The 23,058-nt window shown below is 37.1% G+C and overlaps 1 protein-coding gene across 12 annotated transcripts in view; it reads left to right on the forward strand.

The window, feature by feature from the left end:
* The window catches only part of NKTR (natural killer cell triggering receptor), a 54,652-nt gene that overhangs the window by 23,536 nt on the left and 8,058 nt on the right, over positions 1-23,058 (forward strand). For 4 of the 12 annotated variants that reach the window (XR_004677049.1, XM_034992940.1, XM_034992920.1 and 1 more), the window contains 9 exons: positions 155-199; positions 1,943-2,030; positions 10,555-10,584; positions 11,109-11,254; positions 12,179-12,401; positions 12,777-12,932; positions 17,856-17,943; positions 18,404-18,549; positions 19,828-22,698. Coding sequence is in view for 11 of the 12 variants with exons in the window: in XM_034992940.1 (XP_034848831.1) it covers positions 155-199; positions 1,943-2,030; positions 10,555-10,584; positions 11,109-11,254; positions 12,179-12,401; positions 12,777-12,932; positions 17,856-17,943; positions 18,404-18,549; positions 19,828-22,698 (3,793 nt within the window). In the remaining variant the exon portion in view is untranslated. Of the gene's footprint in view, positions 1-154; positions 200-507; positions 725-1,073; positions 7,627-10,554; positions 11,255-12,178; positions 12,402-12,776; positions 12,933-17,855; positions 17,944-18,403; positions 18,550-19,827; positions 22,699-23,058 lie in introns of those variants that run through there. The other 8 variants (XM_034992930.1, XM_034992955.1, XM_034992948.1 and 5 more) reach the window with 8 other exon arrangements.

Below are 23,058 nucleotides of genomic sequence, written 5' to 3' on the forward strand. Positions count from 1 at the left end.
TTTCAAGATGAGGTTAATTGAAGATCTGTAGAATTTTGATTATAACAATTACAAGGTGTTAGCTTCTTTAGCAAATTGAAAGCATAAAAAGTAATTTATATGTATTAATATATTTTAATTTTCATTATAATTTAATGTAACTCATTATTTGCAGGTAATGGAAAAGGCGGAGAATCAATTTATGGTGGATATTTTAAAGGTAAGGCTTAATATTTTATGGTCCTTTGTTTCAGTTCTGATATTAAAGCAAATTTGATCATGTACTTTTTAATGAGGAGAGGTTTACTTATAGTTCACTTTTTGCATGAAACTAATGCTGCATGAGAATACTTTATTTGCATGAACTTGGGGATAAAATATATTGTAATATGTAACTTTTAATTGACAAGATTAATTAAGGCTAACTTTATGGTTAAACATGACTTTCAGCATGGAGGTTAGGCAACTATATACATGAAAACTCCTATCTTCCTGCCTAAAACTGTCAACATATTCTTTTGTTTATAGAGAATGTGGTCTTTTGCAAAATGAAAAGGTAAGAGAACGAAGCTCAGTAACACAAACTCCAATTCTGTTCCCTTGCACCCTTCCTAATAAATTTATGGACAGCCTGGGTTAGGTTGTGGCTGGATTTCTTAATATTGCTTGAAGAATTGGAAAATTCTGTATACTATTTCATACATGCATCTCTATCTCTTTTCTTTTCCCAATGGGTTATTCTACATCAGGGAAAAAAATCTAGTTACGTTTTTTTCCCCCTAAACCAAGCAATTTCTTTGAATAAAAGTTGGTATTTCCTACTTCCTCAGAGGTTTGTATGTTTTCTTTTGTATACTAGAACTATATGATTGTGTTTTATTCCTACAGTAGTAGCATTTGCATAAGTCTCTAACTATTGCACTTGCCCCAAAAAGCCTTAGAAAAGTCAGTTGCAGAGATTTATAATGGGATCCAATCTTACTAGATTTAAATGCCATGATAGCTTCAGTGTTATAATAGTCTTTTATATTTCTTTTGGGGGAAAATGGATTACTACTCTTTTTCAGAAGCCTGTTCCCAAGGTAATCATTTTTTAAAGTTTTCTATGTTTCTGTTTGTTCTAAAGAAAGATTTGTTTGTATGAATGTTACAAGGAAATTTAAATTAGTTTTGAAGGTATTTGCTGGAATTAAAATAATCTCTGAGTGATCTTCATAACAGTTTTTCCTTTGAACCAGTAGGAAGCAGATCATTAGCTGGTTCTATCATCTTGTAGCAATTTGAAACTAATGTTGTAGGCCACTTTAATGTGGTTGTTCCTGTGGCAGATACTTGTGTATCTTAAAATTATATTTTGCCCTTTAAGTTTTTGTTTTTATGGGACTTGCCTCCTTAGATAATTTTTGATCCTATCTATTAGGAGTCTATATACATTAATTTATGTACATCCTTACAACTAAAATTGTAACTTTGTTTTTTGCTCTCATAGTCTAGCTTCAATACAGTTGAATAATAAGTTTACCATATAGAAATTAAGCACGTAAGATTATTAAACTTCTCCCATATATAGTGCATTAAGCAAGATAATTGGAAAGTTGAAGAAAGTGAGCTTTACTGTAGAGATTTTTCTAAAATCTCTTTACTGGTTTTCCCTTAAAGTTAATACGTAGTTTACATATCATTTAGCCAAAGTATGTTACTACTAAAAGTGACTATTCTAAGGCTGTTTGTATAAAGCATTAAATATATGTTCTTTTCCCCAAGGCTTTAAGTAGTATTTTTGATCTTTTTATGCTTTTGTTATTTGATTAGTTAAAAAAATTTTTTTCTAAATATTCAGACAAGTATCTATACTGACCAGAAGAGGAATTTCATCCTTTGCTTTCTAGTTATTACTGTGAACATTACACTTTAAAAGTGGCTTATAATTGGAGACTGACGAATTTGTGTTTTCTTCAAACAGATGAAAACTTTATTCTCAAACATGACAGAGCGTTCCTTTTGTCAATGGCAAATCGAGGGAAACATACCAATGGTTCCCAGTTTTTCATGTGAGTAGGCATAATTCAGAGATGAGCTTTTCTTAAACAGAGAAGCGCTGTTCATGAGAAAGATGGTATAGTTAAACCAAGTTTAAATGCTAGAATTCTGCCAAATTGGACTTTGTTACTAATTTCTAACGTTACAGAACCTGGTAGGCTCTAACAACCGCCTCAGCGTTCAGCATATATCCTCCTTTTGAAGAATGGTACTTAAAAGATGTAACTTGAAGATGTACATTATTTTCAAAGTATGTTGTCGTCTTAGGAAAGGAAATTGGCTTTGACTTAACAAATTTGGGGGCTCAGTTTACCAAAACTAGATTGGAATATAAACTATTGATCAGCATTTAAAAATTGTTCGTAGACTAGGACTAATGTGCCCTTGGCCTGGAGAACAGTTGTTTTGAGTAAACCGTTGTGTGGTTGCTTTTTCTCTTATTGTTGCTCTTTGAGCTAATTTGAGAGAGGTACCATTATTTTCTGATACTGTACAGAGATGAGTGACTTTGCTATTGCATCAGCATTGTAAAAACTTAAATCTCTTGAGATCTCTATGCATAATTGAGTTAAACCAATATTGCTGTCATTTCCACCAAAATTTATGAGATTAGCACTCAGGAAACTTCAGAATGCTAAAATTTGCTTTTTAAAAAAAACAAACACCTTTTCATGTATGTACAGGCACAACCAAAACCTTACTTGGTTTAGTTATATTTTTAGTTATATTTTATCTAAAGCTACTCTAAAACCTATTTATATTATAATCCCAGGATTTAAAATAGGAAAGATAATTAGCTAGCATGAAGTTTAATGCTTTTGATTAGAAGTAAATCTCTACAGTTGTACTATATATGTTGGAGAAATGTTTTATTCATGGTTTGCCAGAAAAAGTTCTTGTCATCTTTCTGAATGGACGAGTATGAATGGCGCTTCCCTGTCTTTAAAGGAGTAAATTATTCATGTAAAATAAATCTCACATTTTAAATTTGTCTGCAAAATAGATTTCCAACATGATCTGATAAAGTTCAGATAAGGGGCATTCTGTTCCTAAGAATGTCCTAAAAATGGAAAGCTGATGGAAGATGACAGTGCTTGGAGCTGTGCAGGAAAAAAGGAAGACCGAAATTTGTTCCTAGATTGTGTTGTGATCCCATAGAGCAGTAGTTATTAATACTTCTCTACTAGGGTATTTTTCTTTCTTTAACCTTCTTAAGGGCCAAAAAAAAATAGTGGGAAATATTTTGAAAAACTTCCTTTATAGTAATTTAATATAAAGCTATTTACTCTTTGATTGAGGTTTCCCATTTCCATTTTTAAGCTTATCTGAACTGTGAACATGATAAACTAATGAAATTCATTGGTCAAGAAGCTACCATCTGAGGGCTCTAAAGTTTCTTTTAGATTTCCTTTTTTTATATCAGTACATTAAAATTTATCAGGTAGCAACAGCTTCTTCCCATTGTTACATACCATTTAGCTTGTTTAATCAAACGTGAAGAGTAAAAACTGGTGTGCAGGTACATACATTAATTAACATCCAGTATATGACAAAGTTGTCCCTTCAAAAAATTTATTTTGTTTCTGTGTTATTTAGTACTTGCTTAAGTCTTTTGTAGGAATGCTTAGTATCAAAATTACGGCCATTGCTGTTTCTACATAGTTTAATTTTACACTGGACTGCTATTTTTGGCAAGGAATGCCAAATGAAAATTGTAACATCCGTGAATTAGGATTAAAAGTTTTAAGCTTGTTTTCATAATTAACTGTAGAATGGCACTAAAATCACTCTGAACTTACGTTGAAAGAAAATTTTCTACTTTTAGTTGAAATTTGCTTCTGGAAATGAGTTTGCAGTTAAAAGTAGTCTTGGAAGTATTTTAGTGTTTTTGTACATGCAAAAAAAAATTGTCTTTTTTTTAAAGAAATTTTTGTGGCATGTGCTTTTTTGTGCTGGCTGAAAGTACCGGTTCCCCACGGTTGAAGGATAAAATAAAACTAACATTCACCTTTCTAAACAAAACACTTCCTTTCTGTTATAGAAAGGGGAAATGGAGATGATGGCCCATAAAAAGAAAAATCTTTGAAAATCTCTGTCTTGCAAGCCCAAATCCTTTTGGAGTTGGAAGTAGTGCAAAAGTATAATGTACTATCTTCAAGTTGTGTCTGTGATCCCAGCTAAACTCTCAAAGCTGAGGCTGGCTGCGAGTGCGGGCCGTGGCAGAGCCCTCTGTGGGCCGCCCCAGGGTGGTGAGGGTGGTGAGGGTGGTGAGGGTGGTACTGAGCTTCTCCCTCTCACCACAGCTCTTCCTGGGGGCGCCTCAAACAGCTCTTCTGCGTTCCAGACAGGAAAGGGTAGTGTGAAAATGGGTGGGAAAATGCCAAGAACTGCCTTGATAGGTCCAGTTTTATAGGCTTAACAAGGACTTTTACTACATCCTTCCACAATTATATTTGTAGTTCATATTCTAAATCTACTACTTTGTCATTCCCAGGGAGTAAATTTGGTGCTATTACTGTATTTGCAAAATATTCCTCAGGGACTCTTGTGCTTTGTGCAGTAACTGTTGTCTTCATTACTGAAGAATTTAAAACCTCCCCTTCCTAAGGCATACATAATTTTTATTAAACATAATTGTGCACATATTGCTTTCTTTGGATGTAACAATCATGTAAAAACCAGATTTTCTTCTATAAAGCCATTCATGATTTTTGCAGTAACTGCTTATATCTCCTGCTGTATCAGTCATAATGATTTTGCTTTGGGGGGCCTACTATTTCTTTTTGAAATAGTACTGCTCAAGAAACATGGAGGAAGTGATACTGTCCCCATGATTCACTGAGGAAATAATGGTTTGTTCATGTTGAAATATTTTTGAAGGAATTCAAAGACCTGGAACCAAAATAGTAACCAAGTTAACTCAGTATTTAGTCTTTTTGTTCTTTTTATTATTTATTTGTTGAAGCCAAACACTAGGAAGAAACCATAATAAAAGCTATAGAATTATAAAGTCTTAGAGTGGAAAAGGATTTCAAGATCATCTCATCCAACCTTTTCCTTGTATAAATAATGCAAAGATAAAATGACACACGGAAACATTTTTCATTTCCTTTGGCTTCCAGTAATAACAGTCTGTTAATTCTCTAATTTTCATTGTTTTTCTATACATTCATCAACAAGATAAAGAAGGTATTATATGAAGTAGTCATTAAAAAGATTAGGTGGTTTATAGCTTTGTATTAAATAACTATCTCTTCGGTTAGAGCTACTATTCTAGCTATCAGGAGACCTTGGTTCTAGTTTTATTTGCTATTTACCTTGAGTTAGTTTGTCTTTCCTTTTTGGCTTATGAAGTACCTGTCCCATTCTCAAAGATAAATGTGGCATGAAATTTTGGGCATAAAAGGAAGAAAGTGTTTTGTAGGTTGATCCTTGATTTCTGAATATGTGGAATGATTTGTGTGCAAACATTGTCTTGCCTAAAAGAAAGTAGTTGTAATTGCCTAATTTACATCAGTCTGAAAGGTGCTGCAAAGAAGCTTCAGGCTCATTTGCCTAAATTAGGCAGCAGTCTTCATCAGCTGCGAACAGAACGTTGACGTGGTGGTACACTTGTCTCCCTTCGCTTGGTTTGTGCCACTTTATGTACAGCCATGGAGTAGAAAGACCTGCAGAGCTTTGGAGAACAGTCTCTGTCATTGGCCACTGTCAGTGGTCATGATAATTATAAAAATTTAAGAAAACAAGATAATGTGGAAAAGTCAAACTTTAAACAAAAAGTGTTAACACGTATAAATAGGACTGTGGGAGGAAAATATAAAGTAGTTCCAGGATATGTCCTAACCAGACTTAGAAATGGCTGCTCACCTGAGTGGGAGAGAAGTGCCGATCGTTTCAGAGCAGAGCAAGGGGAGGTGAAGACCGGTTTGGTGTTAAGGGGTTTATAAAGCTATGCTGCAATTTGGGGTAGCAAAAGTAAATTTGGGCAGAAATGGTTTTCCCTCCACATATTCATGAATCTGTATGAGAAGAAATGCTAGTAAGTGTCAATAATCTGGGAGGTTCTAGTTTTTCCTTCCTTTTTGGGGGTAGTATCTTTATGTGTACATTGCAAGATTTTTCATCAGCAAAGATGTTGGTGAAACTTAACCATAAACCAAGTTCTCTGAGTATCAAGTGTCATCTGTAACATCCAGTCTTAATATCACTTAGTGTTTATGTGACATATGTATTAGCATGGAAGGAATTTTGTATCTAGTGGTGTTTGATGTATATTATGTTAACATTAGTGCTGAATTTTTGAAAGCTCTCTATTTGGTGACTTTTGGAACACATAGGGAGAGCTCTGTAACATGGCTTGGGTAGTTTCCATGGCCCTTACACAAGCTGTGTCTCTCACTATCATTTGGTGCCTCTTCCATGATGGTGTGGTAGTTTCAGGAGTTGAAGGAAAAAATTGCATGTTCAAGGCTGCATTAGACAGAAAGAGGTTATCTTTATGTTCATACTACTTTACACCTGGAGTCACTTTTTTTTTTTTACAACATTCATTGAATACACCACATTATTTGAAACATCATATTCTTTTTGACAGTAATTCATGTATCAATGCCTTTATAAGAAATTAAAGCTTGTTTTTAAATATTTCAAGATTTAATAGTCTGAAACCTTTATAAAGAATTTTGTCCACTATATATAATATGGATTTTGGTCTGAGTATATAGATATGTTTAATAGATTTAAAGTTGGTTAGACTGTATTTTTTGAAAAAAATTTTTTACAATGGGGAAAATCAGAGATTAGGCAGGAAAAGCAAGTATCTTGGCCAAAATTTGATAGCATACTTTTATACTTTTCATCTCTTGCCTTTTTATCCTTTGAGAAGATCCTAAAAATTCTAGTCATGCTGCTTTATTGTTTTTTTATTATTATTATTATTATTATTATTTTCGGGGGCTTAACAACTATAGAAGTGTCGAACAGAAACTATGGTCCAAATTTTGCTCACTTATTCCTAATAGTGGTCTGTTGGGTGTGATGAAAAAAAGATTTCAAATGTAGACACATGAAAGATTTTTAACTACCTGAAGTGAATTACTAAAGAAAGAAGAGAAAGTTCCCTTAAATTTTGTTTTGAATTCTCTTAACTCAGTCCTTTTCATTGACATTTTTGCTTTCCACTGGTAGTAACTGCTCCAAGGCATTCAGATTTTTATATTCATGTATGTACTCAGGATACATTACTCTTTTTTTGAGAAAGATGTTGGTTGACTTAGCTAGTTTGTAGGATTTGCAAAGCGAAATACACTGGTTACTCGCACTCTAGTGTTAACAATATTAAGGCTCTGAGCAGATTCCCACCTTCACCACAGTGTTTTTCTTAAGCATAGTTCGTCTCTACATACATATCCTATGTGAAAGAAAATTTAGAGCCCTCCATTTTAAAAAAGCTTTCTTGCTTTGCATAAAACTTGAAAATATTTAATTTCAAAGTTATATTGATATTAAAACATAGATTCAGTCTTGTCTTAAAAGTGTATTACAATTTATTTCTTGCCATTTTTGTGTAAAATTTACAGAAAGAGTGTTACACCGTGCGCTCCAAAGGTAATGTCTCATTACTCTAAGGCTCTCTTTTTCTTTCTTTGCCTTTATCTCTTTAATCCTATTGTTATGTGCATTGAACCATTTTAAGAAAAACTTTCTGCTTGATTTATGGCAGCAATACATGTAAAACAAGTGTGTTTTATTGTTCGTGGTTAATCCTGGGAAGTACATTTCCCACCATGTTTCCACACCTCTTCTGGGGGAGGGCAGGGAAGAGGGTGTATTGTATATAATGGTTTAGATTTCATTTCAGTGCAGAACTGTTAATTTCTGTATAAGGCTAAAAGCTTCTTTGATAATGGTATAATAATGTAGATTGTTTTTTGGAGTAACAGTGACACTTTTCAATGTCTAGGATTTACGAAGTTTAAATGAATCCTTATGCATATATTTTTAAAGTACATTCAGGGGGTGGAGGAAACTGGAAAATCAGTGTCTAAGTGACAGGAGAAAATGGAAATGTGAAAATATTGAAAGCCTTTATAATTTGAAATGTTCTTTGTGGTTCTTTCTCCTTTAGGTATGTTTTCATAAGCATGTATAAACTTAAATATTTATGGTAGTCTCTGGCCGTGAGGTCTGAATTTATTGAGTGTCACCACTGCATGGGTCTTTACCACTGTGTAGTTTTGAAAGATCAGTACAGTTAAGAGTTGGTGGGATGAGATCTCTTTGTCTGGTTGAGTAGGATTGAATAGTTTGGACCAAGTATATCATTTCTGCCTGCCCATTTGGCAGTGTCCTCTGTTTATCCATGTCTGGTGTCAGCCTAGTGCCAGTATGCCTGCTTTACACTGTTATTTTTACTCCTGGAATGTAGACTGAGAACCCCGAGGGGCTTCTTTGTTAAGGTACTTTCAGTATTCTTAATATGTAGTCTAACCCGATTTAAGTATACATTTGTATTTCTGCCTCCTGAATTGAGGATGCAAGTGATGGACTTAATTATTCACACCAGTTTAGGCACAGCAGGCCAGCTGAAATTTGCCCCTGCAATAATTGTACTTATCTTCATTTGTTTACTTCACTATTGCAGTGAAAGACCAAGTTTTTTTGTCTTCAGTTGTCACTTGAATTCAGAACAAAACTGGAATCTGTCATAAACGTAGTGATTCCATCCTCCAGTTGAGTCTCAAGGGGTATGTTGCTATCTCACTGCAGTTAGCTAGAGTGTTCTCATCTCTCACCATTTGCTCCAGAGTTTTGCCATCAGGTGGTTTTTACAGGACTCCTATTAGCCAGTGTGGCAAACTGAATTGGGTTCTGTGTGTTTTAGAAAAATCTGTAGGCTTTTCCCCAAAAGATGTGAGAGTTGTGAGAGAAAGGATCAACGAAGGAGGAGGAATATACCTAATCAATAAACCACTCCTTGTTTTCACTGCTACGTATTTGAAATCAATCCCTTAACATTGTAGGACATTTTTATCTTTACAAATTTTACCTCTTACATCTTTCATACAATGGAATCATTGTCTAGCATATGTACTCATATCTTCCTATCATAAGCCTGCTTTGGTAAAGTTTTATATATATGGGAAGCACATTTCCGTCTTAAAGTTATTATCCAAAGTAGTTTCCGGATGCTAGTTTAATTATTTAAGCATTAGTTCCTCACCTGCTTGCCAGATTTTCTGTCTTTTTTTCTTCTGTTTTTACTCATTTTTACTATTATATTGGCTTGAATTACAACTTCTCAGTCTTCTAAGGAGAATTTGAGACTTTGTGGTTTTAAAACTCAGGATTGCTTTAAATTCTGGAACTTCTTAAATTGACAATTTTTATTAAAATTAAATTCTGTAGTGCTTTTACAGAACTGAATATTCTTAATGTAAGTATAAATGCTACCATTCCTTGTAGAATAATGATTTTTAACATTGTTGTGAAGGTTAAAATTGTGTTTTGTTGAATCACGTATCTTAGAATTGCCTTAAAATGAATATAAAAATTGATATGGGAGCTCCTAGCACAGTTGACTGCTTTAAGCATGATCTGATAGCCAGTGTTCTTTCTCAAATTCTTCTGTTTCTCATTCTTACAAACTAAGATTTTGGTGGTACATCCTTCTGAGTCTAGTTATCTGCTTTTGAATTTTCACTGCAATTCACATATTGTGAAGATTTGTGACAATGCTAAGGGAAACAACCAGTTTGGGTTCGAAATGTCTTAACCAAATATACCCCATAGGCTTCCCAAGAGTGACTATCGGCCAGATCGTGACTGTAGAAGCAGGTTGGGCATTTTCTGGGCCATAGAAATGTAAAGTGTCTGTAGTGTTATCCATCATTACTTACCATGTCAGAAGTGTTGACAAAGGGAAGGTTTGCTCCCTATTGCATTTTTAGGGTTGCTGTGAGCGGCAGAGCTTCACCTTAGGTGGGAGGGGCAGGAAGTTCTGAAAACAGGACTCCTAAGGCCTACCTCCATCTGCCTGCCTAAAAGATGCAGACTGACTCAGTATGAGAAATAACAAATAGAAGAACTCATTTAAGTGTAGGGGCCAAGTATTGATCATACTTTTCTTTCCTTAGGGCAAATGATAGTACTTTTTATTCTCTTTAATTATCTTGATAAATTTTGAGTTTGTTTTTGCTTTTGTTGTTTTGGATTCGAGAATAACTTTAATTTTAAGGTATTTTTATGCTATTTCAAAGTTGTTTCATACATATGTATAAGGATAGTCTTCATATTGCAGAAATAAATACAACTTTGTAATTTGTTATAATCTTGAGTGATTTTTTTTTAACCAGTAAAATGGCTACTATTGCTGTTTGTAAGGTTTTTAAGTTTAGATGTATAGCACATTTAACTTTTTCCCTATCTTTTTATCTTTACCTCTTTGTTCTCTACATGCTGTGCTTTAAAACCCTTCTGCTCTGTTCACCTGAACACCTGGTTTTTGCCATCTTTGTGTTGATGTTTCTTACACAGTACCACAAAACCTGCTCCACACCTGGATGGGTAAGAGTGACATTTTATTACCTTGGGGAGTTGTTTGGGTGGCCAGTCCAATACAGGTTGGATTATGGGTGAACCTCAAGGGGGTGCTCTTGATCTCTGGGTTAATCTCTCAAAGCCAGGCCCCTCCTTAAGGATCACAGGTTAGTCCGTCTTGAGACCTCATAGCTGTCATGTCATTGAATGGGGTCTTTATCTGGGCCTATGGATAGACCTCCCAGTCGTGCTCTCTTGAGTGACTCTGTAACAATAGTTTCTGAGTATTAAGGGCAGTCTGACTGTTCTGACTCTACCATAAAAAAGAAATAGTTTTAGGCAGAAAACTGAGACTCAATTTGAGTAATTGTTGTTGTATGTTCCTTTTATGAAGCAGATTTCAAGTTCTAATTCCCTTCTAGTTGTTTCATTCATCAGACACTTTGCTTTTCTATTGAGGTCTGTAGACATGTCATTTGTAACAGTTGTGATTACTGCTTCTGGCTTAATTGGGATCAAACCAGTTCCTTCTCGAATTTGTATTGTGACAGGGTTCATGTCGTCTTTGGATTAGTTATTTCTGGTTTTGAAGTTATCGAACAGATTGAAAATCTGAAAACGGATGCTGCAAGTAGACCTTATGCAGATGTGCGAGTTATTGATTGTGGGGTGCTTGCCACAAAATCAACAAAAGATGGTAAGGGTTTTTGGGGAGTGGAGGGAGCTAGGATATAGGTAAAACATGTTGAAGACTATAACTTAAACATACTTACTGGATTTTAGTAGTGGAGGAAACTATACAAGTTGTATGGCAATAGCCCCGGTGCTTCTTACCATACTTTCTATCCAAGTCATGTAGAAATCTTATCAAATCTCCCTTCTTTATACTTCCCCCTGCTATCAGCCTTGTCCAGACCTGGACGATTACAGTAGCCTCATACCTGTCCTGTTTACCTCTGTCCTTCTCTATAATCTTTTCTCAGCGTAAATTCCCGATTGGTCTCCTTGCTTGTACTCTTGATCCTCTAATCTGTCCTTAACAGCAACCAGAGTGATCTTCTCCAAGGGCTCCCTTAGTCAGCCAAAGCTAAAGTCTTTACTTGGTCCCTAAGGCAGTCTGCTCTGCGGTTTCTCTCACCTCTTCCCCCTCATTCATTGTCCTCCCAGCCACGTTGACACACGCCAAGCACTCAGGGACCTTTGTGCTGGCTGTCCCCACTGTCTGCAGCACTCTCCATCCAAGTATCTGCATGACCCCTTATCTCACTTCCTTCAGGTCTCTGTTCAAATGTAATTTTCAGTTACCCCCTGACTTTCTCTATTCCCTTTACCCTGCTTTTTTTGTGTTTCTGTCCTAGCACTTAACTATTTGTCATATTATGCAGTTACTTATTTTCTTACCTGATCCAACTAGAATATAGGCCTCATGAGGCAAGGGCTTTGTTACCTTACAGTCTCAGCAGCACATTGTATTATCAACATGAAGAAAAGTTTATTTAAATTCTGTCTTTAGTTTTCTGTTGATAAAGCATGTTTTATGATACTAGGTAGTCACATGTTTTACTCTCAACGGTAGGCACTGAAATCCAGTATTAATATTCTTGTTAATATTTCTTAAAAGTTTTTGAGAAAAAAAGGAAGAAACCAACTCATTCAGAAGACTCGGATTCCTCTTCCAATTCCTCTTCCTCTTCAGAATCTTCTTCAGAAAGTGAAATTGAACATGAGAGAAGCAGAAGAAGGAAACGTAGGAGGCGGCCAAAAGTTAAACATTCTAAAAAGAGACGAAAGGAAGCAAGCAGTTCAGAAGAGCCAAGGAATAAACATATAATGAGCCCAAAAGGGTAAGCGTGAAACACCAGGGGAATCTTAAGCTAAAAAAAAAAACACATACACCCTGATGGGGAAAGCATGTGCAGTTGTGTAAACTTAGCTTTATAACCTATTGTTGAAAAAGGATAATATTTTTTGGACTTTAATTTGAAATTTGACTATTCTAGGGGTAGCACAGACATTTCATAGCAAAGATTTACGTGTTTGCAGGTGAAAAAAAAAAATCCTTGAAACTTAAAAAAGTTTTAGGATCATTTGACAATTTTCATAGCAGAATTTAGTACTGTGGTATTTAGTACTGTGGTCATGCTTTATATGTTCTTTAATATTATCTGAAATGCAAACATTTTACATTTTAATTGGTGGCATGCTTTGTTCTCTCTAAGTCACTCAGAGAGGAGTGATACCAATGAAAAAAGGTCAGTTGATTCAAATGCTAAAAGAGAAAAGCCTGTGGTCCGCCCAGAGGAGATTCCTCCAGTTCCTGAGAACCGATTTTTACTGAGAAGAGATATGCCTCTTGTCACCGTGGAACCTGAACCGTAAGTAGGGTGATTAACCCCCGTGTTTTCATTTCTGTGAATGATAATTCCATCAGTTCCTTGCGGTTCCACACTCATTTATTGAGCATGACCTATAGTCAAAGCGCTTTGAACAGTACTGTGGGAGATGCCAGGTTAATGAATGACACATACCCTACCTTTCAGAATTCACATTCTACTAGTAGGGAAAGGGGGTTGGGCACATAGGCCAGGGGAGAAGTTCTTAACTGGAGCTCTGGAAAGATTTCATTACTAATTTTTTTTTCTTGGCTTTTCATTAGAGGTGAGATTTGGTCGCCACAACAGAGGGTCAGTTGAACTGTTTGGATTCAATGGAATGACAAAATGTGTTCCAATTTGAATAGTGTAAAATTAACTGCATGGTGATTGGGGTATAATTTAGCACCATAAATATGTGACTCTTGCTAATAACTTGCTCAGTGATAAGTTCTCTGCATTGGGAAAGATAATGTGTGGCTTTAGATTTGGCCTCAAAAAATACTATGTAGTATATTTTGTGTTACCTCAAGTTTAGATCTATTAAATGTTGTTTGAACAAAAATACCATAATGTGGTGAATCATTGATAAGTTCCTTATGAAGAGTTCTGTTGAAGGCTGAGAAATGATGCACATGCCCTGTTTACAGTCAGGTTTCTACATAAGGTGGGCCTTATTTATTAGTTCATTAAACATTTTTAAAGCCTAGTATTGTCTCATTTTAAAAAAGCTGTTATAAAATGGGATGTATCTTTGAATTAAAAGTTTAACATGTTGATGTTTTCATTGCAAATTCTGGCTTGTTAAATTTTAGTGGGACTCTTCTTTATTAAAATATAAGACACCAAGTTCATTGATCAAATCTATTTGGCTTTCGGGCGCCTGGGTGGCTCAGTTGGTTAAGCGACTGCCTTCAGCTCAGGTCATGATCCTGGAGTCCCTGGATCGAGTCCCACATCGGGCTCCCTGCTCAACGGGGGGTCTGCTTCTCCCTCTGATCCTCTCCCCTCTCGTGTTCTCTCTCTCTCTCACCCTCTCTCTCTCAAATAATAAATAAATAAATAAAATCTTTAAAAAAAAAATCTATTTGGCTTTCAAAAGGCAGGAAACTTGAAAGGTCAGTTTCTCTGTCATATGACAGGTGTTGTCCGTGGGCCAAATTTGGTCTATTGCCTATTTTTATATAGCCTGTGAAGTTTAAAAAAATGGGTTTTGCATGATAAAATGTTGTAGAAAAAATAAAAAGAGTAGTATTTTGTGACGTGTGGAAATGAAATGAAACTCGAATTTCAGTGTGCATAAAGTTTTACTGGAACACAGCTGCATCCACTCGTTCACTGTAAGAAGATACAGAAGGGCTGTCCTTGCTACAGCAGCCTACTTGCGTCGTCGTGGCGGTTTGTATGGGCTGCTCTGTTGCTTCACACGGCTGCTTGGTGCACGCGGCATCGCAGCGATGCCCTTGAGCTCTCCAGGATTTCAGGCACTGCACATACCACCCCTGTATGCGAGAAGGTATTTTTAAAGATAAAATATGTACAAGCTCATTACAGATCAGCATTACCGGATGAACAGCATTATCTATTTTGATAGGAAATACTGTGAATCCTAATTAAGTGAAATGTTTTTATTTTTTATTTTTTTATTTTTTTATTTGACAGAGACAACAGCAAGAGAGGGAACACAAGCAGGGGGAGTGGGAGAGGGAGAAGCAGGCTTATTCTCCCCTCCAAAAGAACTCTGTTCCTCTCGTTAGTAGATCTTTATTACAAAGAAATGATACTCAGTTGTCATGTTTCAAATTTTACTGATAAAACATTAGTGAAAATTTGTTTTCTTTCTTGTTATCTGAATACCTGAATAATAGCCTTAATTTTCTTCTTGGCTTACAAATCCTAAAATACTTACTCTCGGATCCTTTTCAGAAAAAGTTTGCTGACCTCTCTTATCTGGTGGTGTTAAAGCAGTGATTTCATTTGTGACTGAAAAGTGCGGATAATTTTGTTTGGTCATCACTCTTCTTTGGTCACATAACATCTTTGGAAGTTATTTTCTGCAGAATTACTTTAAATTATAATTGGCTGGTAGTTGTGTCGTACAAAGATAGCACAATTGATCTATTTTATCAGGATCTTTGAGATTTTGATCAGTTGTTTGGGAGCTATAATTGTGCTTCAGGAACTCAACATATGCAAGGATAAGAAGCAGGGGCTCTTAGCCATAGTGAACCTGCCACCTTATTGATTTATCAGCAGTTAAACTCATATCATTAGTAATTTGCTTAGCGGAATTTGGGTACCACACTTGGCTCTAGCTTATTTGTTCTCAACCTTAGTGGTACTTTAGAATAATTCGCAGGCTTTTGAAAATACCAGCTTCTGGGCCATATAGCAAATCAAATCAGAATGTTCTGGGGAGAAGGTGGAGGATAGTAGCATTGCACCAGTACCTAAAAGGTTCCCAGGTAAACGTTAATTTTTGCTGAACACGTGTAGGCAAGTTCAGTCCTTTTTATTCATGAGGAAAATGGGGTTAACAGTTGTCTACCAAGAGTACCTACTTTCTCACTGTGAGAATTAAGTAATGTCATGAAATTACTGAAAAAAACTGTACGTATACTTTGTAGTTAAGATTTTTCTATAGAAGAATTTATTTTTTTTGTATGTTTACCTGGACCCCGATTTCCTGGAGCTTAGAAAACCCTGTCTATTGGCTTTAAGAGTGAAGTTGCATTTCTTTCTGTGACTTAGGGCAAGATTTGTAACCTCTTAATCTTAAAATTCCCTATCTTTAAAATGAAGATGCTAATAGTGTTGTTATGAGAGTTCAGTGAGCTAATGCCTTTAAAGTGCTTGTTAACAACCAGCAGTGAACAATCTGAAAAGGAAATTAAGAAAGCAATTATATTTAAAACAACATCTAAAAGAATAAAATACTTAGGAATACATTTAAAGAGGTAAAAGCCTTGTACAATGAAAATTACAAAATATTTACACATAAATAAACGGAAAGACCTTGCATGTTCATGGGTTGGAAGACTTAATATTGATAAGATGTCAGTACTATTCAAAACAAGCTTTGGATTCAGTGCAGTCCCTATCAAATTTCAGCAGCCTTTTTGCAGAAATGGAAAAGTAATATCAAATCATACGGAATTGTAGGGGGCCCCTAATAGCCAAAACAGTCTTGAAAAAGAAGAACAAAGTTGGAGCACTCACACCTGATTTCAAAACTTAACAGTCATCAAAATAGTGTGGTACTGGCATAAAGATATATAGACCAGTGGGATAGAATTGAGAGTCCAGAAATAAACCTGTAGCAGTATGTATGGCCAATTGATTTTAGAAAAGGATGCAAAGTCCATTCAGTGGAGAAAGAAGTCTGTCTCTTCAATAAATGTTTGTGCTGGGACAACTGGATTTCCACATGCAACAGAGTAACGTTGGACCCCTACCTCACATCATACACAAAAATTAAATTGGGTCCATGACCTAAATATAAGAACTAAAACTATAAAACTCTTAGAAAACATAGGAGTAAATTTTTATGACCTTGGGTTTGGCAATGAATTCTTACATTTGACACCAAAAGCATTGACAACAATAACAAAAAAACAACTCAATTTAAAAATAGACACAGCATTTGAATAGACGTTTCATACAGATGGTCAGCAAGCACATGAAAAGATGCTTAACATCATTAGTCATTAGGGAAATATAAATCAAACCCACAGTGAGATAATACTCACCTACCAGGATGGCTGTAATTTAAAACAAAACCCCAAAAAACTAGTGTCAGCAAGGGTATGGAGAAATTGGAATCCTTATACATTGGTGGCAGGAGTCTGAAATGATTCAGGCATTGGGGAAAATAGTTGGGTTGTTCCTCAAAAAGTTAAGCATAGATTTACCATGTAACCAGGCAATTCCATGGGGAGGTATATATTCAAAAGAATTGAAAATAGAAAATGAAACAATATTTGTATGTCAGTGCTCATTGCAACATATTCACAGTAGCAAAAGGAAGAGACAGATCCCAAGTTACCAACACATGGTTGGATAACCAAATGTGATGTGTACATACATCATGGAATGTTATTTGGCCATAAATTAGAGGTTACCAGAGGCTGAGGGAATTTGGGCGGATGGAGAGGTATTCCTTAATGGGTGGAGTTTGGGTTTGGGGTAATGAAAAAGTTTTAGAAAGATAGTAGTGATGGTTGCACAACATCAGTGTAATTAAGACACTGAACTGTACACTTAAAATTGGCTAAAATGGCCAGCTTTACATTACATACATTTGACTCAGTTATGTTAAAAATGCTTATTAACATAATGTCTGACACATAGTAAGTACTCAATAAGAGCCAGCCATCATGTTAGTAACAGGTAAAAAACTTGAGGTATGAAGACTTCTCATGCATGGAGGACTAGCTGCCACAAACTCTGTACTCTTAGAATTACCATAAGGCAATAGATTCAGAGCATTGAAGGAGGGGCAGCTTATTGTAGAGTGGGGAAGACAAATGAGTTATTAAAAATATAAAATAAGATAACAAAATATAGTTTTAAAAACAGTTTAAGCATCAGAGTCAGAAATACCTTAGGATTCCCTTAGAACATCACTGTTTTTGATAAGAGGCAGGTAAAAAGGGATTTTGTTTAAAAGTAGTACTATGCTTAAAAAGATGCATAGTATCATACATACATTTCTACCCAATTGAGTTACCCCCCCCTTTTTTTTTTTAAAGGTTTGGCATTTAAAGAGTTTGCCTAGAAAATCAGGTTATGTGGAGTGCCTTATTCTGCAAAAGTGTTGGATCTAAATGAAATGACTTTGTATTATAGGAGCATAAATTCTGCATTTAAATATTGAGAAAACTGCCCAGCATTTGCTTATTTTTAATTTTCAGTCTTCTTTTCCAGGAAGATTCCTGATGTTACACCTGTTGTAAGTGATCAAAAACCATCTGTATCAAAATCTGGACGGAAGATTAAAGGAAGGGGCACAATTGTATGTGTGTTAAGACTTTTCTTTTTTTCAAATTACTTATCTAAGTAAGCAGTATAGGCAAAATCCTAGCTTTAATTTTAGGTACAATCCAAGATCTATCTGTTCAAGGAGCTAGTTGTATTCTCCATAGGTATATGAAGATACTGCTATTAGATCAAAATTTATTGCTGCATTTTAAGTATGAAATGACATGTGAAACAGTGAATGAGTATGTTGAGAAATCTTAGTATGTTGAATAATCTAGGCTAATTAATGTAATCATTAGGACTTTAGGAAAAAATCCCATTTCTTTTGGTGTCTTATATTGTCATGACATAACTTCGTATCATCCTTTTGTGCTTTAATCATTATTGCTTTTGAACAGCATCTGAGATTGGGTTTTATACCTAACTCTGTCCTATAGCAGACTGTAATTGAGCAGTATTTTAAAAACAGTTATTCCTATCTTTGTTTTTTGAAGCGCTATCACACTCCTCCAAGATCAAGATCATGTTCTGAATCAGACGATGATGATAGCAGTGAAACTCCTCCTCACTGGAAAGAAGAAATGCAGAGATTAAGAGCATACAGACCACCTAGTGGAGAAAAATGGAGTAAAGGAGATAAGTAAGAGCTTTGAGTATGAGCACAATCCTGTGTCTACTATATTTTGAGTGTTAAGAGGCTAGAGACTTACTTCTGGATTTTTCATTAAAGACTTAACATTTAAAGTTCGACCGTGACCAAAGAGAATGCATTTGGGAATACTTGGCAAAAAGAGAGCTGTTAAGTAGGAGGGCTGATTGGCTTCAGGGTGCTTTTAAATCAGAATTCTATCTTCCCTCACAAAACTATAAACCTACTGAATCTCTCAAAGATATCTTGTACAATTTTAGAAATAATCAGGACCTAAAAATCATATAGCAGATTCTTTCCTAGCCAGGTCTCTTAGTCACTGATGAATGAATTGGTAGGTAGGAAAATCTGTACCTGGCATGTGCATTAACTTCTGACCCCACGGACTGTTGCTTCTTCAGAAGTGTACCCTTCTCTTACCCTCTGTAACACCCCACAGCAGAATATCTCTTGTAGAAATGGGGCTGGCTTCAGAATAGCTAGTGAAAAATAACACCAGTGGGACCCCTCTATAATTGTTCATGGTAGTAGTCTCTTCTCCTCTGTGGGTGTCCAGGAGAATGGTTAGAAGTCGGAAGAGGGAACGCGTCTGCTATGTGAGAGTGATTTAGACACAGTGGTATAGAGAACTCTCTATTTTGAGCCCTGACATTACCCATTACCACTAAGATTGTAAAGCCTGCATCTATTTTCATGTGCTTTTTCCTCAATTTCTGTAGGAAGTGATTTAACTAAAACCTTAAGAGAAAGTCTTAATTACCTCTGTGAAGCTGAAATAAAATAATAGTCATGCTAGCTTTTTAAGAGACTTCCTCTTTAAAGTTCAGGCAGCTGTCCTGTATCTGCGGGGAATCAACAGAATTGTTTGGGAACTTGATTTGACTCTCCATCAAAAATTGTTCCCGGAGCCAGAGGGTCATGAACATCCTAGCCAAGGAACTCAGTATATCAGCAGTGCTCTTGGTTTGGTTTGGTTCAAAACCGTTTTTCTGTCAAATTTGAAATCTTCTGCTTAGTTCAAAAATCCTTTTATTAGTGAATCTGTTAGTAGTTGTCAGTGTGTATCTCTGAAATTATGAGGTCAAGATGAGGCCTGTCACCCCTTGATGTATCCTTCCTATTTGTGCTTAAAGTGTTGATGGAGTCATTACTTTGTTCTTAACTAGGCTTTTGTCAATGCTTTTGTATTGACAACAAATGTGTTTTAAACTTAAAGCCTAGAAAACATGCTTGTAAATAACTGCATGTATACTGTATTCTTTTCAATAGATTAAGTGACCCCTGTTCAAGCCGATGGGATGAGAGAAGCTTGTCCCAGAGATCCAGATCGTGGTCCTATAATGGATATTATTCAGACCTTAGTACAGCAAGACACTCCGATGGTCACCATAAAAAACGCAGGAAAGAGAAAAAGGTTAAACATAAAAAGAAAGCTAAAAAGCAGAAGCGTTGCAGAAGACACAAGCAGACCAAGAAGAGAAGGATTATTGTACCATCAGACATAGAATCCTCAAAATCTTCCACCCGAAGAATGAAATCCTCTTGTGACAGAGAAAGGAGATCTCGTTCTTCCTCGTTATCATCTCATCACTCATCAAAGAGGGACTGGTCTAAATCTGATAAGGGTGACCAGAGCTCTTCAACCCATTCCAGCAGAGACTCCTACAGATCTAAATCTCACTCGCAGTCTTATTCCAGAGGAAGCTCAAGATCAAGGACTCCATCAAAATCCTCATCACATTCTCGAAGTAGATCAAAGTCCAGATCTACTTCCAAGTCAGGGCACCAAAGGACAGCATCAAAATCACCAAGACGAACAACCTCTCAGTTAAGTGAAAATAAGCCAGTTAAAACGGAACCTTTAAGAGCAACAGTGCCACAAAATGAAAACGTCGTAGTACAACCAGTGGTAGCAGAAAATATTCCTGTAATACCACTGAGTGACAGTCCCCCTCCTTCAAGGTGGAAGCCGGGACAGAAGCCCTGGAAGCCCTCTTATGAGCGAATTCAGGAAATGAAAGCTAAAACAACCCATTTGCTGCCCCTCCAAAGCACTTACAGTTTAGCAAATATCAAAGACACTGGAAGTTCATCATCCTACCATAAAAGAGAAAAAAATTCAGAAAGTGATCGGAGTGCTTATTCAAAATACAGTGATAGAAGTTCGGAAAGTTCACCAAGGTCAAGGAGCAGATCTTCTAGGAGTAGATCTTATTCCAGATCATACACAAGGTCACGAAGTCTAGCTAGTTCACATTCAAGATCTAGGTCTGCCTCATCTAGATCTCATTCACGAAATAAATACAGTGATCGTTCACAGTGTAGTAGATCATCGTCATACTCCTCCGTTAGCAGTGATGATGGAAGACGAGCCAAGAGAAAATTTAGATCCAATGGGAAAAAAAGTAACACTTCAAATAAGAGGCACAGCAGCAGCTCTGAGAAGAGACTTCGCAATAAATATGTGAAAAGCAGAGACAAGTCTTCGAGTCAGAGGAAGTATAGCGAAAGCAGGTCATCTTTAGATTATTCTTCGGACAGTGAACAGTCAAGTGTTCAGGTTACACAGTCAGCCCAGGAAAAAGAGAGGCAAGTCCAGATGGAAATGAACAATAAGCAAGAGAAAAACAGAGATGAAGAGAAATCCAAGCCTGAACAGGAATGCCCTCGTTCAAAGAAAAGGGCCTTGAAAGAGAATCTTTCTGATCACCTTAGAAATGGCAATAAGCCCAAAAGGAAGAATTATGCTGGGAGTAAATGGGACTCTGAGTCAAACTCTGAACGAGATGTAACTAGAAACAATAAAAATATTTCCCGGCCATCTTCTGATAAGGAGGAAGGTGAAGCTACGTCAGATTCTGAGTCAGAATTTGGTGAAATTCACAGCAAAGCCAAACCCCCAACAAAGTCTTCGGCAAGTACTTCGTTGCCTGATGGTAATGGTGCTTGGAAATCAAGTAAGCAGCGGTCTTCAACCTCTGATTCCGAGGGGTCCTATTCCAATTCAGAAAACACTAGAAGAAAGGCACGGAAGCACAAATACGGGTCAAAGGAAAATCTTAGACGGGAACAGACCAAAAAAGCAAAGGAGAAACTGAAAGGGAAAAAAGACAAAAAGCACAAGGCTCCAAAACGAAAACAGGCATTTCACTGGCAGCCTCCACTAGAATTTGGTGAGGAGGAGGAGGAGGAGACTAGTGAGAAACAAGTTACTCAAGAGGCAAAAGAGAAAAAACAAGTTTCTGAAAATAGTGAGACCATGAAAGAAAACATTTCGCACACCGAGAGGTCTTGCGAAGAGGGCCGCCTTTCAGGTAAATGTAATCTCATCATGACTTCATCAGATACTGGGCAGCCTACTAAAGAGGATAGTAAACTGGGCGCTTCTCCCACAGCTTTCAGTTCTGACGAACAGGGAGCCGCTTCTCCCTCCAGCATTCAGCATATTGCAGAAAGGGCCCCAAGCGGAGTGGAGGATGTGCTGCAGACAGATGACAACATGGAGATTTGCACTCCTGATAGGAGTTCCCCAGCCAAGGAGGCATCCCCTCTAGGAAATTCAAGGCTTGCCACCCCAGACGTAAACGTTGTTCTACAACAGGATATGCACGCAGAGCATCCTGAGACAGAGGAGGGAAAACAGGAAAGCAAAACGATGGGGGACGTGGGGAAGCGGGACAGCAGCCCTGGTAGCCTGGCCAGCGCCACAGAAAGCACTGTGAAGAGAGAGGCGGCTGAGAAGAGCCAGATGGGCCTCCTGGATAACAAATGGAAGCCCCTGCAAGGGGTGGGGAACCTGGCAGCACCGACGGCCCCCACGGCCAGCGCCACGGAGGTGAAGGCACTGACTGCTGCTCCTGAGATGAAGCCACAAGGCTTGAGGATAGAAATTAAAAGCAAAAATAAAGTTCGGCCTGGGTCTCTCTTTGATGAAGTAAGAAAGACGGCACGCTTAAACCGGAGGCCAAGGAATCAGGAGAGTTCAAGTGATGAGCAGACCCCTAGTCGGGATGGGGATAGCCAGTCCCGGAGTCCAAGCAGATCTCGTAGTAAATCTGAAACCAAATCAAGACACAGAACACGGTCTGTCTCCTACAGTCACTCAAGAAGTCGATCGCGAAGTTCCACATCATCTTATCGGTGAGCAATGTAGTCTCTTTCCTCCCCCCCCCCCCCCCCCCCCCCCCCCCCCCCCCCCCCGCCCAAAGGAGAGTCTGTTACTGTTTATCTTGGAAGAACACCAGAATTAGAGACGAGATCACTATTTCCAAATATCTGGAAGGGAATAAGGGGAAGTCTCATGCTGTGTGACTAAGAGCCAATTGTGAGGACATAGGAAGTGGGGATTTTAGGCGAAGAAATGTGGGCTCAATGTCGACAACTATTGCTTGTCAGTTAAAGCTCTCTGGCGGTAGAAATGAGTTGCCATGATAGGTGGCAAGTCTCTCTCTCTAACCGTGTGACGCTGCTCTCCCACCTCTCAGTGATGCCTTAGAAGGA

This window comes from Mirounga leonina, unplaced genomic scaffold (assembly GCF_011800145.1).
Source record: "Mirounga leonina isolate KUSES-001 unplaced genomic scaffold, KU_Mleo_1.0 Mir_115, whole genome shotgun sequence".
In the NCBI taxonomy this organism is placed as follows: Eukaryota; Metazoa; Chordata; class Mammalia; order Carnivora; family Phocidae; genus Mirounga; species Mirounga leonina.